This window comes from Oncorhynchus mykiss, chromosome 17 (genome assembly GCF_057628025.1).
Source record: "Oncorhynchus mykiss isolate SJ-2025 chromosome 17, ASM5762802v1, whole genome shotgun sequence".
Taxonomy (NCBI): domain Eukaryota; kingdom Metazoa; phylum Chordata; class Actinopteri; order Salmoniformes; family Salmonidae; genus Oncorhynchus; species Oncorhynchus mykiss.
In genome coordinates this window covers 77,695,830-77,713,821 of record NC_143038.1, presented here as the reverse complement: position 1 = coordinate 77,713,821, position 17,992 = coordinate 77,695,830, and the positions used below count along the sequence as shown (strand labels likewise).

At 44.3% G+C, this 17,992-nt stretch overlaps 1 protein-coding gene across 5 annotated transcripts in view; it reads left to right on the top strand.

Annotated features, from left to right (window-relative positions):
• The window catches only part of LOC110494844 (sarcolemmal membrane-associated protein), a 111,053-nt gene that overhangs the window by 24,512 nt on the left and 68,549 nt on the right, over positions 1 to 17,992 (top strand). For all 5 annotated transcript variants that reach the window (XR_016488120.1, XM_036950985.2, XM_036950983.2 and 2 more), the window contains exons 4-8: positions 3,617 to 3,653; positions 8,424 to 8,486; positions 13,460 to 13,555; positions 16,037 to 16,108; positions 16,199 to 16,339. Coding sequence is in view for 4 of the 5 variants with exons in the window: in XM_036950985.2 (XP_036806880.2) it covers positions 3,617 to 3,653; positions 8,424 to 8,486; positions 13,460 to 13,555; positions 16,037 to 16,108; positions 16,199 to 16,339 (409 nt within the window). In the remaining variant the exon portion in view is untranslated. The remainder of the gene's footprint in view (positions 1 to 3,616; positions 3,654 to 8,423; positions 8,487 to 13,459; positions 13,556 to 16,036; positions 16,109 to 16,198; positions 16,340 to 17,992) is intronic.

Genomic DNA, 17,992 nt, shown 5'->3' with positions numbered 1-17,992 from the left:
CCAACACCGTTTCAGGCTGTGTAAGGGCTATTTTTACTAAGATGGAGAGTGATGGAGTGCTGCAACAGATGACAAGGCCTCCACAATCCCCCACCTCAACCAACTTGAGATGGTTTGGGATGAGTTGGACTGCAGAGTGAAGGAAAAGCAGCCATCAAGTTCTCAGCATATGTGGGAACTCCTTCAAGACTGTTGGAATTCCTGGTGAAGCTGGTTGAGAGAAGGCCAAGAGTGTGCAAAGGGTGGTTGTTTGAAGAATGTCAAATATAAAATATATTTTGATTTGTTTTACACTTTTTTGGTTACATGATTCCATATGTGTTAGTTAATAGTTTTGATGTCTTCACTATTAATCTACAATGTGGAAAAAAAAATAAAAATAAGAAAAATCCTTGAATGAGTAGGTGTTCTAAAACTTTAGACCGGTAGTGTTTCAAACAGACCACCGTGATCCCTGTGTTCAAGAAGGTAACCTGCCAAAATGACTTCCGCCATGTAGAACTCACATCATGAAGTGCTTTGAAAGGCAGGTCATAGCCCACATCAACACCATCATGCCGGAAACCCTGGACCCACTCCAATTAGCATACCACCCCAACAGATCGACAGATTACACAATCTCAATCGCGCTCTGCACTGCCCGTTCCCACCTGACCTGGACAAAAGGAACAACTACGTGAGAATGCTGTTAATTGACTACAGCTCAGCATTCAACACCATAGTTCCACCAAACCTCATCACTAAGCTAAGGACCCTGGGACTAAACACCTCAGTCTGCAAATGGAGGGCCGAACAGGCCCCTATTAACATCGACTGGGCTGAAGTGGAGCGGGTCGTGGAGCGGGTCGAGAGTTTCAAGTTCCTTGGTGTCCACATCACCAACAAACTATCATTGTCCAATCATACCAAGACAGCTGTGAAGTGGGCACAACAAAACCTATTCCCACCTCAGGAGACTGAAAAGATTTGGCATGGGTCTCCAGATCATCAAAGTTCTTCAGCTGCACCATCGAGAGCATCCTGACCGCTTGCATCACTGCCTGGTACTGCAACTGCTCGGGCGCCGACGGCAAGGCACTGCAGAGGGTAGGGGGTACGGCCCAGTACATCACTGGGGCCAAGCTTCCTGACATTCGGGACAACTAAACCAGGCGGTGTCAGAGGAAGGCCCAAAAAATTGTTGGGAGACTCCAGTCACCCTAGTCATACACTGTTTCTCTACTACGCACGGCAAGCGATACCGGAGCGCCAAGTCTAGGACCAAAAGGCTCCTTAACAGATTCTACCCCCAAGCCATAAGACTGTTGAACAATTCATTAAATGGCCACCAGACTATTTACATATATTTACTGACCCCCCCCCCCCCCTCCCACCTTTTTGTTTTTACACTGCTGCTACTCACTGTTTATAATGAATGGATAGAGAACCAGAGCTGTTTTGCTATTCACTGTTATTATCTATTATCTATGCATAGTCACTACAAATTACCTCAACTAACCTGTACCCCCGCACATTGACTCTGTACCGGAAACCCTGTATATACAGTTGAAGTTGGAATTTTACATACACCTTAGCCAAATACGTTTAAACTCAGTTTTTCACAATTCCTGACATTTAATCCTAGTAAAGTAAAGTTTTCTGTCTTAGGTCAGTTAGGAACACCACTTTATTTTAAGAATGTGAAATGTCTGAATAATAGTAGAGTGATTTATTTATTTCATCACATTCCCAGTGGGTCAGAAGTTTACATACACTCAAGTAGTACTTGGTTGCATTGCCTTTAAATTGTTTAACTTGGGTCAAACGTTTTTGGGTAGCCTTCCACAAGCTTGCCACAATAAGTTGGGTGAATTGTGGCCCATTCCTCCTGACAGAGCTGGTGTAACTGAGTCAGGTTTGTAGGCCTCCTTGCTCGCACACACTTTTTCAGTTCTGCCCACAATTGTCTATGAGATTGAGGTCAGGGCTTTGTGATGCAGTGGCTTGTGAGGCCGGTTGGATGTACTGCCAAATTCTCTAAAACGACAATTGAGGCGGCTTATGGTAGAGAAATGAACATTCAATGCTCTGGTGGACATTCCTGCAGTCAGCATGCCAATTGCATGTTCCCTACATTTGAGACATCTGTGGCATTGTGTTCTGTGACAATTGAGTGGTCTTTTACTGTTCGCAGCACAGGTTCACCTGTGTAATGATCATGCTGTTTAATCACTGGAATTTTTTTTTGCAAAGGAGAAATGCTCACTAACAGGGATGTAAAGAAATGCACAGAATGTGAGAGAAATTCCCTTTTTGTGCATTTGGACCATTTCTGGGATCTTTTTATTTCAGCTCATGAAACAACACTTTACATGTTGCGTTTTCTATTTTAGTTCAGTGTTGAATAGCCATTCAGACACAGACTGTTATGTTAAACGTTGAATTATTGTTGTATGTTATAGAGGTCGACCGATTTATGGTTTTTCGATACCGATACCGATTATTGGAGGACCAAAAAAAGCCGAACCCATTAATCGACTGATTATTTTTTTTATTTGTAATAATGATAATTACAACAATACTAAATTAACTCTTATTTCAACGTAATATAATACATCCATACAAATCAATTTAGCCTCAAATAAATAATGAAACATGTTCAATTTAATTTAAATAAGGCAAAAACTAAGTGTTGCTCAGAACATGAGAAGATATGAAAGCTGGTGGTTCCTTTTAACATGAGTCTTCAATATTCCCAGTTAAGAAGTTTTAGGTTGTAGTTATTATAGGAATTATAGGACTATTTCCCTCTATACCATTTGTATTTCATTAACCTTTGACTATTGGATGTTCTTATAGGCACTTTAGTATTGCCAGTGTAACAGTATAGCTTCCGTCCCTCTCCTCGCTCCTACCTGGCTGTTGCATACACCCTGACTCTGCGTACAATGACACAATTTCACCTGGTTAATATTGCCTGCTAACCTGTATTTCTTTTAGCTAAATATGCAGGTTTAAAAATATATACTTCTGTGTATTGATTTTTAGAAAGGCATTGATGTTTATGGTTAGGAGCAACGACAGTCCTTTTTCTGCGAATGCGCACCGCATTGATTATATGCAACGCAGGAACGCTAGATAAACTAGTAATATCATCAACCATGTGTAGTTAACTAGTGATTATGATTGTTTTTTATAAGATGTTTAATGCAAGCTAGCAACTTACCGTGGCCTCTTACTGCATTCGCGTAACAGGCAGTCTTGGAGTGCAATGAGAGGCAGGTGGTTAGAGCGTTGGACTAGTTAACTGTAAGGTTGCAAGATTGAATCCCCGAGCTGACAAGGTAAAGAGCTGTCGTTCTGCCCCTGAACAAGGCAGTTAACCCACCGTTCCTAGGCCGTCATTGAAAACAAGAATGTGTTCTTAACTGACTTGCCTAGTTAAATAAAGGTGTAAAAAAAAAAATCGTCCAAATTGGTGTCCAAAAATACCGATTTCCGATTGTTATGAAAACTTGAAATTGCCCCTAATTAATCGGCTATTCCGATTAATCGGTCGACCTCTAGTATGTTATAAACTGTTGAATGAGCTTTATCCTCCTTCTGAACTGAACTCTGATCTCTGTCCTCTCCACAGTGTCATCCAAGAACCTTTACCACTTCCTGTTGATAAGGTAGGCGGATTCGTCTGTCTGTCCGTCCATCTGTGGTGACATGTGTGTGTGTGTTTGAGATGTGCATCACACCTTGTCTGCATCAGACGTATGTTTGTTGTTGTTGAAACGTTGAAACCTGAACTACAGACCTCAGTTAAATCTGCTTTGAAATACTTTTATTTTGGATTCTACGGCTCTGTTGGGCTAAATTGTTGTGAGCGCTACTGTCTGTCACGGGATCCTGCCAGTTTCCGCATAGGGGGAGAGACGTGAAAGCCTGCCTGACTCACCGGTCTCAAATGGAGGTCGCTATTGAACGTTTCCAGCGCTGCAGGAGCTGTGTTTACTTTGCTTTGTTCCGGGACAATGTGGACCGCGCTGACTTTCAATGTAGCAACTACTTGCTTGCACAGGACTATGTGAGCAAAGTGGCTAATCTTAGCAAGCAAGTAGCAATCCTACAGAAGCTACTGGGAACCCGCATACCTTTTCTTTTACCCCAGTAGCCGGACGGCGCTCTGGTCTGGTGGAAGTTTTGCCGCCGTGTCGGCTCTCTACAGCCAACTGGCTGGCAGGGTTCCATCCCCAAAGGGGGCTCCCCCCTTTCAACGGAGCTGTTCTCCACCCAACCAAACCAGTCATGGAGGTACGTCACTCGCTTTGGAAGTCGAAGAAAGCATCCTCTGGCAACGGGGGGCCCTTGATCCAGAGGTTCTGGCGCCTACTTCCTTGGGGGCTTCCCATTCAAGATCGGATCCGGAGGTACCTGCGTCTTCGTCCTCGGTTCTGTCTCCTTCTCCGGTGACTTCTACCTTGGGTTCAGATCCTCTGAGTTCCCAGCCTCACCAGACCGTGAGGCTACCTGAGAGACCGGCCCATTCAACATCACCAGCTGTCATCATAGTCAGCACTATGGTGAGAAACATCTCTGTCCCCAAGGCAATAACACTGTGCTACCCAGGAGCACGAATACATAACAAGGCTGCTTCCGACTGTTCTACCCCGGTTTCCTGGAGCTGACACTGTGGTATCCCTTGTGATGTCGTTTGACCCCACATGGACTCAGAACATTTTGAAAGGGATTTTAAATAACTGATTTTAGCACTAAAAGACAACAAAAAAAGGCCAATAACTTCAGGTCCAATACCCTTGTTTGGCCGCGGGTGTGAAAGATTCAGCAAACTGCTGGTGTTACACATCTGGCTGAAAGACTACTGTAGCTCTGTAGACTACTGTAGCTCTGTAGACTACTGTAGCTCTGCTGGACTCCCTTTTATTGATAACTTTGACACCTTCTGACATGCCAGCAACAAATGCTGACGCCACATCCAAGTATATATCGGACCAAATTATGAAAGACAAGAATTGTACTTTTGAATTCCGTAAAGTCAGTGTGGAAGAGGTGAAAAAATTGTCTATCAACTATGACAAGCCCCCGGGATCTTACAATCTGGATGGAAAATTACTGAGGATAATAGCAGACGATATTGCCACTCCTATTTGCCACATCTTCAATTTAAGCCGACTAGAAAGTGTGTGCCCTCAGGTCTGGAGGGAAATTGGTCATTCCGCTACCCAAGAATAGTAAAGCCCCCTTTACTGGCTCAAGTAGCCGACCAATCAGCCTGTTACCAACCCTTAGTAAACTTATAGAAAACATTGTTTGACCAGATACAATGCTATTTCACAGTAAACAAATTGACAACAGACATTTTTAGCACGCTTATAGGGAAGGACACTCAACAAGCACAGCACTTAAACAAATGATTGATTGTCTGAGAGAAATTGATGATAAAATGGTTGTGGGGGCTGTCTTGTTACATTTCAGTGCGGCTTTTGAAATTGTTGATCATAATCTGCTGTTGGAAGAACGTAAATGTTACGGCTTTACACCCCCTGCTATAATGTGCATATTGAGTTACCTGTCTAACAGAACACAGAGGGTGTTCTTTAATGGAATCTGCTCCAACATAATTCAGGTAGAATCAGGAATTCCCCAGGGCAGCTCTCTAGGCCCCTTTTTCAATTTTTACTAACGACATGCCTCTGGCTTTGAGTAAAGCCAGTGTCTATGTATGTGGATGACTCAACACTATACACGTCAGCTACTACAGCAACTAAAATGACTGCAACACTTAAAGAGCTGCAGGTAGTTTCAGAATGGTTGGCAGGGAATAAATTAGTCCTAAATATTTCAAAAACTAAAAGCATTGTATTAGGGATAAATCATTCACTAAACCCTACACCTCAACTAAATCTTGTAATAAATCATGTGGAAATTGAGCAAGTTGAGGTGACTAAACTGCTTGGAGTAATCCTGGATTGTAAACTGTCCTTTTCAAAACATATTGATACAACATTAGATAAGGGGAGATATGGGGAGAAGTCTGTCCTTAATAAAGCCCTACTCTGCCTTAACAGCACTATCAACAAGGCAGGTCCTGCAGGCCTAGTTTTATTCTCACATCTGGACTACTGTTCAGTCATGTGGTCAGGTGCTACAAAGAGGGACTTTTGCAATTGGCTCAGATCAGGGCAGCACGGCTGGTCCTTGGATGTACACATATAGCTAATGTTAATCATATGCATGTCCATCTCTCCTGGCTCAGAGTGGAGGAGAGATTGACTTCATCACTACTTGTATTTGTGAGAGGTATTGACATGTTGAAAGCATAGAGCTGTCTGTTGTTTAAAAAACAATCACACAGCTCAGACACCCATGCATACCCCACAAGACATGCCACCAGAGGTCTCTTCACAGTCCCCACGTCCAGAACAAACTATGGGAGGTGCACAGTTCTACATAGAACCATAACTACATGGAACAGCGTTCCACATCAAGTAACTCATGCAAACAGTAAAATCAGATTATTATTATTTTTAAAAACAACCTTATGGAACTGCAGGGACAGTGAAGTAACACATAGGCACAGACGCATTCATACGCACACAATAACATAGGCACTATACACACACGTACACATGGATTTTTTGTTGTAGATATGTGATAGTGGCCTATGGGCCTGAGGACACACACTCGGTGTGTTGTGAAATCTGTTCTGAATATATTGTATTGTTTTTAAAGTTGTTTAACTGCCTTAATTTTGCCGGAACCAAATAAGAGTAGCTGCTGCCTTGACAAGAACTAATGGGGATCCATAATAAACCCCAGGAAGAGTAGCTGCTGCCTTGACAGGAACTAATGGGGATCCATAATAAACCCCAGGAAGAGTAGCTGCTGCCTTGGCATGAACTAATGGGGATCCATAATAAACCCCAGGAAGAGTAGCTGCTGCCTTGACAGGAACTAATGGGGATCCATAATAAACCCCAGGAAGAGTAGCTGCTGCCTTGGCATGAACTAATGGGGATCCATAATAAACCCCAGGAAGAGTAGCTGCTGCCTTGGCAGGAACTAATGGGGATCCATAATAAACCCCAGGAAGAGTAGCTGCTGCCTTGGCAGGAACTAATGGGGATCCATAATAAACCCCAGGAAGAGTAGCTGCTGCCTTGACAGGAACTAATGGGGATCCATAATAAACCCCAGGGAGAGTAGATGCTGCCTTGACAGGAACTAATGGGGATCCATAATAAACCCCAGGAAGAGTAGCTGCTGCCTTGGCAGGAACTAATGGGGATCCATAATAAACCCCAGGAAGAGTAGCTGCTGCCTTGGCAGGAAGTAATGGGGATCCATAATAAACCCCAGGAAGAGTAGCTGCTGCCTTGACAGGAACTAATGGGGATCCATAATAAACCCCAGAAGAGTAGCTGCTCCCTTGGCAGGAAGTAATGGGGATCCATAATAAACCCCAGGAAGAGTAGCTGCTGCCTTGACAGGTACTAATGGGGATCCATAATAAACCCCAGGAAGAGTAGCTGCTGCCTTGACAGGAACTAATGGGGATCCATAATAAACCCCAGGAAGAGTAGCTGCTGCCTTGACAGGAACTAATGGGGATACATAACAACGTCTACATTCTCTTGTCATTGTGTGAACAAGCACCACATGACTGCTGACTACCGTTAAGTTTCTTAATGAAACATTTGACAGGTGAAGTGTAGAACGCAATCTAATCTCCTAACGTAACGTGTTGCACAACATTCTAAGAAATTGTTTTGACACTATTGAAAAACCATCCTGTGGCTATTTCCAAATACCCCGGCATACTGCCCTGCTCTATACATACATGGTAAACTGCTCAAACCTGCTCTATACATACACGGTATATTGCCCTGTTCTATACATACATGGTATACTGCTCAAACCTGCTCTATACATACATGGTATACTGCCCTGTTCTATACATACACGGTATACTGCCCTGTTCTATACATACACGGTATACTGCCCAAACCTGCTCTATACATACATGGTACACTGCCCTGTTCTATACATACTGCCCTGTTCTATACATACACGGTATACTGCCCTGCTCTATACATACATGGTACACTGCCCTGTTCTATACATACTGCCCTGCTCTATACATACACGGTACACTGCCCTGCTCTATACATACATCAAGGCACATATTGCCTGGAACAGTGACATCCAGCTAGTCAGGAAAATTCTCAGTGCCCTACCTATTTATCATAATCCATCCAAATTCACTTGTTATTATTTCACTCTGAGTAGGTTGTGAGCATGTCGTGAACTCGCTGCCCTTTCCAGTTGATGAGCCTAGGTCGTAGGCTGCCTGATAAGGTGTATGTGTGTGCATAGACCCAGTGTTCCTGTCTAACCTGATGTCCTGGCGTGTGTGTGTGTCTCTTCACCTGCAGGTTGCGGCCAACACCCCCATTATGTACTCTCAGGAACTCTTCCAGCTCTCCCAGTATCTGCAGGTATGTAAGCAACAACAGTGACACCTACTGGCCACACACTGCTACTGCATGGCACTGTGCTATTATTATTATGCTGATTTAACTTTTTGAAAATTTGAACTGTTTGCTCTTGCGATCAACGCTGTCTTATGCTGACTGACCCTACGTATTATTATGCTGACTGGGACCCTACGTATTATTATGCTGACTGGGACCCTACGTATTATTATGCTGACTGGGACCCTACGTATTATTATGCTGACTGGGTCCCTACGTGTTATTATGCTGACTGGTACCCTACGATGCTAACTGGGACCCTACGTATTATTATGCTGACTGGGACCCTACGTATTATTATGCTGACTGGGACCCTACGATGCTGACTGGGACCCTACGTATTATTATGCTGACTGACCCTACGTATTATTATGCTGACTGGGACCCTACGTATTATTATGCTGACTGGGACCCTACGTATTATTATGCTGACTGGGACCCTACGTATTATTATGCTGACCGGGACCCTACGTAGTATTATGCTGACTGGGACCCTACGTATTATTATGCTGACTGAGACCCTACGTATTATTATGCTGAATGGTACCCTACGATGCTGACTGGGACCCTACGTATTTTTATGCTAACTAGGACCCTACGTATTATTATGCTGACTGGGACCCTACGTATTATTATGCTGACTGGGACCCTACGTATTATTATGCTGACTGGGACCCTACGTATTATTATGCTGAATGGGACCCTACGATGCTGACTGGGACCCTACGTATTATTATGCTGACTGGGACCCTACGTATTATTATGCTGACTGGGACCCTACGTATTATTATGCTTTACATGGACCCTTTGATTCTGACTGGGACCCTATGATGCTGACTGGGACCCTGCGTAGAGCCTGGCTACCTGACCTGATTATGCGTAGAGCCTGGCTACCTGGCCTGATTATGTGTAGAGCCTGGATACCTGGCTTGATTATGCGTATCGCCTGGCTACCTGGCCTGATTATGCGTAGAGCCTGGCTACCTGGCCTGATTATGTGTAGAGCCTGGCTACCTGGCCTGATTATGCGTAGAGCCTGGCTACCTGGCCTGATTATGCGTAGAGCCTGGCTACCTGGCCTGATTATGCGTAGAGCCTGGCTACCTGGCCTGATTATGTGTAGAGCCTGGCTACCTGGCCTGATTATGTGTAGAGCCTGGCTACCTGGCCTGATTATGCGTAGAGCCTGGCTACCTGGCCTGATTATGCGTAGAGCCTGGATACCTGGCCTGATTATGCGTAGAGCCTGGCTACCTGGCCTGATTATGCGTAGAGCTAGGGTACCTGGCCTGATTATGCGTAGAGCTAGGGTACCTGGCCTGATTATGCGTAGAGCCTGGCTACCTGGCCTGATTATGCGTAGAGCCTGGCTACCTGGCCTGATTATGCATAGAGCCTGGCTACCTGGCCTGATTATGCGTAGAGCCTGGCTACCTGGCCTGATTATGTGTAGAGCCTGAATACCTGGCCTGATTATGCGTAGAGCCTGGCTACCTGGCCTGATTATGCGTAGAGCTAGGGTACCTGGCCTGATTATGCGTAGAGCTAGGGTACCTGGCCTGATTATGCGTGGAGCTAGGGTACCTGGCCTGATTATGCGTAGAGCCTGAATACCTGGCCTGATTATGCGTAGAGCTAGGGTACCTGGCCTGATTATGCGTAGAGCTAGGGTACCTGGCCTGATTATGCGTAGAGCCTGGCTACCTGGCCTGATTATGCGTAGAGCCTGGCTACCTGGCCTGATTATGCGTAGAGCTAGGCTACCTGGCCTGATTATGTGTAGAGCCTGGCTACCTGGCCTGATTATGTGTAGAGCCTGGCTACCTGGCCTGATTATGTGTAGAGCCTGGCTACCTGGCCTGATTATGTGTAGAGCCTGGCTACCTGGCCTGATTATGCGTAGAGCTAGGCTACCTGGCCTGATTATGTGTAGAGCCTGGCTACCTGGCCTGATTATGTGTAGAGCCTGGCTACCTGGCCTGATTATGCGTAGAGCTAGGCCTAGTATCAGATCCCCAAATGGGCACATTTGTATTTTTCTCATTGTTCTTCACTCACCATCACCTTGGCGCTTCTCAAAGTAATTTTATCTTTGCTTCAAACAGCAAGTAAACAAAGTGTTTTTTTATTTTTGACATCCATTGAGAATGACAATAGTTCCTCAATGTGGGAGGGAGTGAGGGAGAGAGAGGATCGCGGCAGACAGTCGGAAACATGCTCATAATTCAGTGCCTCTTTGCCTGACGTCATGGGAAATCAAAATAAATCAGCCAAGAGGAATTTCCAAATGCCTGAAGGTACCACATTGAACTGTACAAACAATAGTACGCAAGAATAAACACCATGGGACCATGCAGCCGTCATACTGCTCAGGAAGGTGACGCGTTCTGTCTCCTAGAGATGAACGTACTTTGGTGCGAAAAGTGCAAATCAATCCCAGAACAACAGCAAAGGACCTTGTGAAGATGCTGGAGGAAACAGGTACAATAGTATCTATATCTACAGGAAAACAAGTACTATATCAACATAACCTGAAAGGCCGCTCAGCAAGGAAGAAGCCACTGCATCAAAAAGCCCCGATCTCAAAATATTGTGGGAAGCTTGTGGAAGGCTACACAAAATGTTTGACCCAAGTTAAACAATTTAAAGGCAATGCTACCAATTACCAATTGAGTGTATGTAAACTTCTGACCCACTGGGAATGTGATGAAAGAAATAAAAGCTTAAATAAATCATTCTCTACTATTATTCTGTCATTTCACATTCTTCAAATAAAGTAGTGATCCTAACTGACCTAAGACAGGGAATATTTACTAGGATTAAGTGTCATGAATTGTGAAACTGAGTTTAAATGTATTTGGTTAAGGTGTATGTAAACTTCCGATTAACTATGTATGTGCCATGTTATGTTTCCTCATGGTTATGCCTTATTCACTGTATATTTATGTATGTGCATTTCACCATTAGTGTACACACCTGTTTACAAAGCATATGACATAACGATTCGATTTCAAATCACATTGTATTGGTCATGTAATTAGCAGATGTTACTCCAGGTGTAGCTAAATGCTTGTGTCCTTAACTCCGACTGCAGTTATATCTAACATCTCACAACAATACACACACCTAAAACTAGAATACATTGAATTAAGTCAAATATAAATATTAGGACGAGCAATGTTGGAGTGGCATTGACTTAATACAGTAGAACAGAATGCCGTATGTACATATGAGATGAGTAAAGCAGTATGTAAACATTATTATAGTGACTAGTTAGTAAATACAGTAGAACAGAATACCGTATATACATATGAAATGAGTAAACATTATTAAAGTGACTAGTTAGTAAATACAGTAGAACAGAATACCGTATATACATATGAAATGAGTAAACATTATTAAAGTGACTAGTTAGTGACTAGTTAGTAAATACAGTAGAATAGAATACCGTATATACATATGAAATGAGTAAACATTATTAAAGTGACTAGTTAGTGACTAGTTAGTAAATACAGTAGAACAGAATACCGTATATACATATGAAATGAGTAAAGCAGTATGTAAACATTATTAAAGTGACTAGTTAGTAAATACAGTAGAATAGAATACAGTATATACATATGAGATGAGTAAACATTATTAAAGTGACTAGTTAGTAAATACAGTAGAACAGAATACCGTATATACATATGAAATGAGTAAACATTATTAAAGTGACTAGTTAGTAAATACAGTAGAACAGAATACCGTATATACATATGAAATTAGTAAAGCAGTATGTAGACATTATTAAAGTCACCAGTGATTCCATGTCTATGTATACAGGGCAGCAGCCTCTATGGTTCAGGGTTGAGTAACTGTGTGGGTAGCCGGCTAGTGATGGCTATTTAACAGTCTGATAGCCTTGACATAGAAGCTGTTTTTCAGTCTCTCGGTTCCAGCTTTGATGCACCTGTACTGACCTCGCCTTCTGGATGATAGCGGGGTGAACAGGCAGTGGCTCGGGTGGTTGTCATTGATCTTTTTGGCCTTCCTGTGACATCAGGTACTGTCGGTGTCCTGGAGGGTTAACACTCTTAAATGTCTTACTCACTTCGGCCACGGAGAACGAGATCCCACAGTCCTTGGGAGTGGATCGCGTCGGTGGCACTGTGTTATCCTCAAAGCGGGTGAAGGTGTTTAGCTTGTCCGGAAGCAAGACGTCGGTGTCCGCAATGTGGCTGGTTTTCCTTTTATAATCCGTGATTGTCTGTAGACCCTGCCACATATGTCTTGTGTCTGAGCCATTGAATTGCGACTCCACTTTGTCTCTGTACTGACATTTTTCCTGTTTGCTTGCCTTACAGAAGGAATAACTACACTGTTTGTATTCAACCATATTACCAGTCACCTTGCCACGGTTAAATACGATGGTTCTCACTTTGTTTTGCATGAATGTTGCCATCTATCCACAGTTTCTGGTTTGGGTAGGTTTTAATAGTTTCTTTACCTCGCCTCCCTCCCTCCCTCTCGCCCCGCTCTCCCCTCGGCCCGTCCTCTCTCTTTCTCTTCCCCGCTCCCCCAACCTCTTTCCCTCGCCCCTCCCTCTTGCCCCGCTCCCTCCCTCTCGCCCCGCTCTCCCCTCGGCCCGTCCCCTGTCTCTCTCTTCCCCTCTCTCTCTCTTCCCCGCTCCCCCAACCTCTTCCCCATGCCAAACCTCTTTCCCTCGCCCCTCCCTCTTGCTCTCCTCTCTCCCTCCTTCCCTCTCCTCTCTCGCCCTTTCTCTCCACTCGCTCTCCCCGCTCTCCCTTTCTCTCCCGGTCTCCTTCTCTCCTTTCTCTCCTCTCCCCCTCGTTCTCTCTGCTCTCTCGCCCTTCCTCTCCTATCGCTCTCCCTTCCTCTCCTATCGCTCTCCCTTCCTCTCCTGTTGCTCCCTCGCCCCTCTCTCCTCCCGGCAGGAGGCCCTACACAGGGAGCAGATGTTGGAACAGAAGTTGGCAACGTTGCAGTGCCTACTGGCCACCACACAGGAGGCTTCAGAGAGCAGCTGGCAGGTACAATTACAGTGTTTTGGAATTATTTGTAAATATTTGTAAATATTTGTAAATATTAGCTGGTGCACGGTATCTAAGGAAGTCTCAAGGTTTTTCTCGCCTGATGTAGAGTATCTCATGATGAGCTGTAGACCACACGATATACCTAGAGCGTTTATCTGTATTTTTCGTAGCTGCTTACATACCATCACAGTCAGAGGCTGGCACTAAGACGGCATTGAATGAGCTGTATTCCGCCATAAGCAAACAGGAAAACGCTCACCCAGAGGTGGCGCTCCTAGTGTTCTGGGACGTTAATGCAGGGAAACTCAAATCAGTGATACCACATTTATGTCGGCATTTTAAATGTGCAACCAGAGGGAAAAAAATTCTAGACCACCTATACTCCACACACAGAGACGCATACAAAGCTCTCCCTCGCCCTCCATTTGGTAAATCTGACCATAATTCTATCCTCCTGATTTCTGCTTACCAGCAAAAACTAAAGCAGGAAGCACCAGTGACTCGCTCAATACGGAAGTGGTCAGATGAAGCAGATGCTAAACTACAGGACTGTTTTGCTGTCACAGACTGGAACATGTTCTGGGATTCTTCCAATGGCATTGAGGAGTACACCACGTCAGTCACTGGCTTTATCAATAAGTGCATTGAGGATGTCGTCCCCACAGTGACTGTACGTACATACCCCAACCAGAAGCCATGGATTACAGGCAACATACGCACTGAGCTAAAGGTTTGAGCCGATGTGAGTAAGACGTTTAAACAGGTCAACATTCACAAGGCCGCGGGGCCAGATGGATTACCAGGACGTGGACTCAAAGCATGCACTGACCAACTGGCAAGTGTCTTCACTGACATTTTCAATCTCTCCTTGACTGAGTCTGTAATGCCTATATGTTTCAAGCAGACCACCATAGTCCCTGTGCCCAAGGAAGCGAAGGTGTAAGCTGCCTATATGACTACTGATCCGTAGCACTCACTTCGGTAGCCATGAAGTGCTTCGAAAGGCTGGTCATGGCTCACATCAACAGCATCCTCCCGGATACCCTCTATAGCAGAATAGCCGCACACAAGCCTAAAATCACCATGCGCAATGTCAAGCGTCGGCTGGAATGTTGTAAAGCTCGCCGCCATTGGACTCTGGAGCAGTGGAAACGCATTCTCTGGAGTGACGAATCACTCTTCACCATCTGGCAGTCCTGACGGACGAAACTGTTTGGCGGATGCCAGCAGAACGCTACCTGTCCGAATGCATAGTGCCAACTGTAATGTTTGGTGGAGGAGGAATAATGGTCTATGGCTGTTTTTCATGGTTCGGGCTAGGCCCCTTCCAGTTTAGGGAAATCTTAAAGCTACAGCATACAATGACATTCTAGATGATTCTGTGCTTCCAACATTGTGGCATCAGTTTGGGGAAGGCCCTTTCTTGTTTCAGCATGACAATGCCCCCGTGTACAAAACGAGGTCCATACAGAAATGGTATCGAGATCGATGTGGAAGAACTTGACTGACCTGCACAGAGCCCTGACCTCAACCCCATCGAACACCTTTGGGATGAATTGGAACGCCGACTGCGAGCCAGGCCTAATCGCCTAACATCAGTGCCTGACCTCACTAATGCTCTTGTGGCTAAATGGAAGCTAGTCCCCGCAGCAATATTCCATCATAGAGTGGAAAGCCTTCCCAGAAGAGTGGAGGCTGTTATAGCAGCAATGTTCCAACATCTAGTGGAAAGGCTTCCCAGAAGAGGGAAGGCTGTAATAGCAGCAATGTTCCAACATCTAGTAGAAAGCCTTCCCAGAAGAGTGGAGGTTGTTATAGCAGCAATGTTCCAACATCTAGTGGAAAGCCTTCCAAGAAGAGTGGAGGCTGTTATAGCAGCAAAGTTCCATCATCTAGTGGAAAGCCTTCCCAGAAGAGTGGAGGCTGTTATAGCAGCAATGTTCCTACATCTAGGGGAAAGCCTTCCCAGAAGAGTGAAGGCTGTAATAGCAGCAAAGGAGGGACCAACTAAATAGTAATGGCCATGATTTTTGAATGAGATGTTCGACGAGCACGTGTCCACATACCTTTGGCCATGTAGTGTATGTAAAACACAGGAAAATCACATCTTTGACTGCACTGGGCCTTAATCTCAAGAGAAGACAGGTTAAAGGTTCAATGTTCTCTTACATATAGGCCTAGACAATGTCCAAAACCACACACCAAATTCAATGTTCAGTCATTTTAATTGTAAAGTCATGTATTTCTACCACAACACATTTTTTCCAAGAGGTAAACTCGATAAAGAATTCAATAATTTTGCCTAATTTTGCCTGGAATCAAGACATTTAGAATGTACCCAAAACAACCCCCCCCCCCCCCCCCCCCCCTTCTCTCTGTACTTCTGGTTATGGTGTTTATGGTTAGGTTATGGTTAGGTTATGGTGTTTATGGTTAGGTTATGGTGTGCTGACCTTTCTCTCTCTCGCTCTCTTCCAGGCTCTGATAGATGAGGACCGGCTTCTCTCCAGACTAGAGGTGATGGGCAGCCAGCTGCAGTCCTACTCTAAAGTAAGAACATTTACAAATATTTTGTCATGTATTTGGTTAGGAGTTGTTTTGAGGGGACGTCTTTTTCTCTCTCCCTCTCTTTCTCTTCAGAACCAAACAGAGAATGGTATGCGTAACGAGCTGGTAACTCTGCAGGAAGACAAGTACAACTATGAGATTACTGCCAAAGAGTCCCTGAGGAGGGTCCTGCAGGAGAAGATAGAGATGGCCAGGAAGCTGTCAGAGGTTGAGGTGAGACTGGCCTATCTGTTCAATCCACCTCATTTTCTAACAGTTTTAAAACACTGAAGCCAAACGTGGAAACAATGGATTCAACTTCCTCCATGCTTATGTATTGTTTTAATGAATATGCGCCTCTAGAAATCCCTGCATTAGTATGTTTCTGTTAGCTGATACGCCGTATTGTTTCTGTTAGCTGATACGCCGTATTGTTTCTGTTAGCTGATACGCCGTATTGTTTCTGTTAGCTGATACGCCGTATTGTTTCTGTTAGTTGATACGCCGTATTGTTTCTGTTAGTTGATACGCCGTATTGTTTCTGTTAGCTGATACGCCGTATTGTTTCTGTTAGCTGATACGCCGTATTGTTTCTGTTAGCTGATACGCCGTATTGTTTCTGTTAGCTGATACGCCGTATTGTTTCTGTTAGCTGATACGCCGTATTGTTTCTGTTAGTTGATACGCCGTATTGTTTCTGTTAGCTGATACGCCGTATTGTTTCTGTTAGCTGATACGCCGTATTGTTTCTGTTAGCTGATACGCCGTATTGTTTCTGTTAGCTGATACGCCGTATTGTTTCTGTTAGCTGATACGCCGTATTGTTTCTGTTAGCTGATACGCCGTATTGTTTCTGTTAGCTGATACGCCGTATTGTTTCTGTTAGCTGATACGCCGTATTGTTTCTGTTAGCTGATACGCCGTATTGTTTCTGTTAGCTGATACGCCGTATTGTTTCTGTTAGCTGATACGCCGTATTGTTTCTGTTAGCTGATACGCCGTATTGTTTCTGTTAGCTGATACGCCGTATTGTTTCTGTTAGCTGATACGCCGTATTGTTTCTGTTAGCTGATACGCCGTATTGTTTCTGTTAGCTGATACGCCGTATTGTTTCTGTTAGCTGATACGCCGTATTGTTTCTGTTAGCTGATACGCCGTATTGTTTCTGTTAGCTGATACGCCGTATTGTTTCTGTTAGCTGATACGCCGTATTGTTTCTGTTAGCTGATACGCCGTATTGTTTCTGTTAGCTGATACGCCGTATTGTTTCTGTTAGCTGATACGCCGTATTGTTTCTGTTAGCTGATACGCCGTATTGTTTCTGTTAGCTGATACGCCGTATTGTTTCTGTTAGCTGATACGCCGTATTGTTTCTGTTAGCTGATACGCCGTATTGTTTCTGTTAGTTGATACGCCGTCTTGTTTCTGTTCGCTGATACGCCGTATTGTTTCTGTTAGCTGATACGCCGTATTGTTTCTGTTAGCTGATACGCCGTATTGTTTCTGTTAGCTGATACGCCGTATTGTTTCTGTTAGCTGATACGCCGTATTGTTTCTGTTAGTTGATACGCCGTATTGTTTCTGTTAGCTGATACGCCGTATTGTTTCTGTTAGTTGATACGCCGTATTGTTTCTGTTAGCTGATACGCCGTATTGTTTCTGTTAGCTGATACGGCGTATTGTTTCTGTTAGCTGATACGCCGTATTGTTTCTGTTAGCTGATACGCCGTATTGTTTCTGTTAGCTGATACGCCGTATTGTTTCTGTTAGTTGATACGCCGTATTGTTTCTGTTAGCTGATACGCCGTATTGTTTCTGTTAGTTGATACGCCGTATTGTTTCTGTTAGCTGATACGCCGTATTGTTTCTGTTAGCTGATACGCCGTA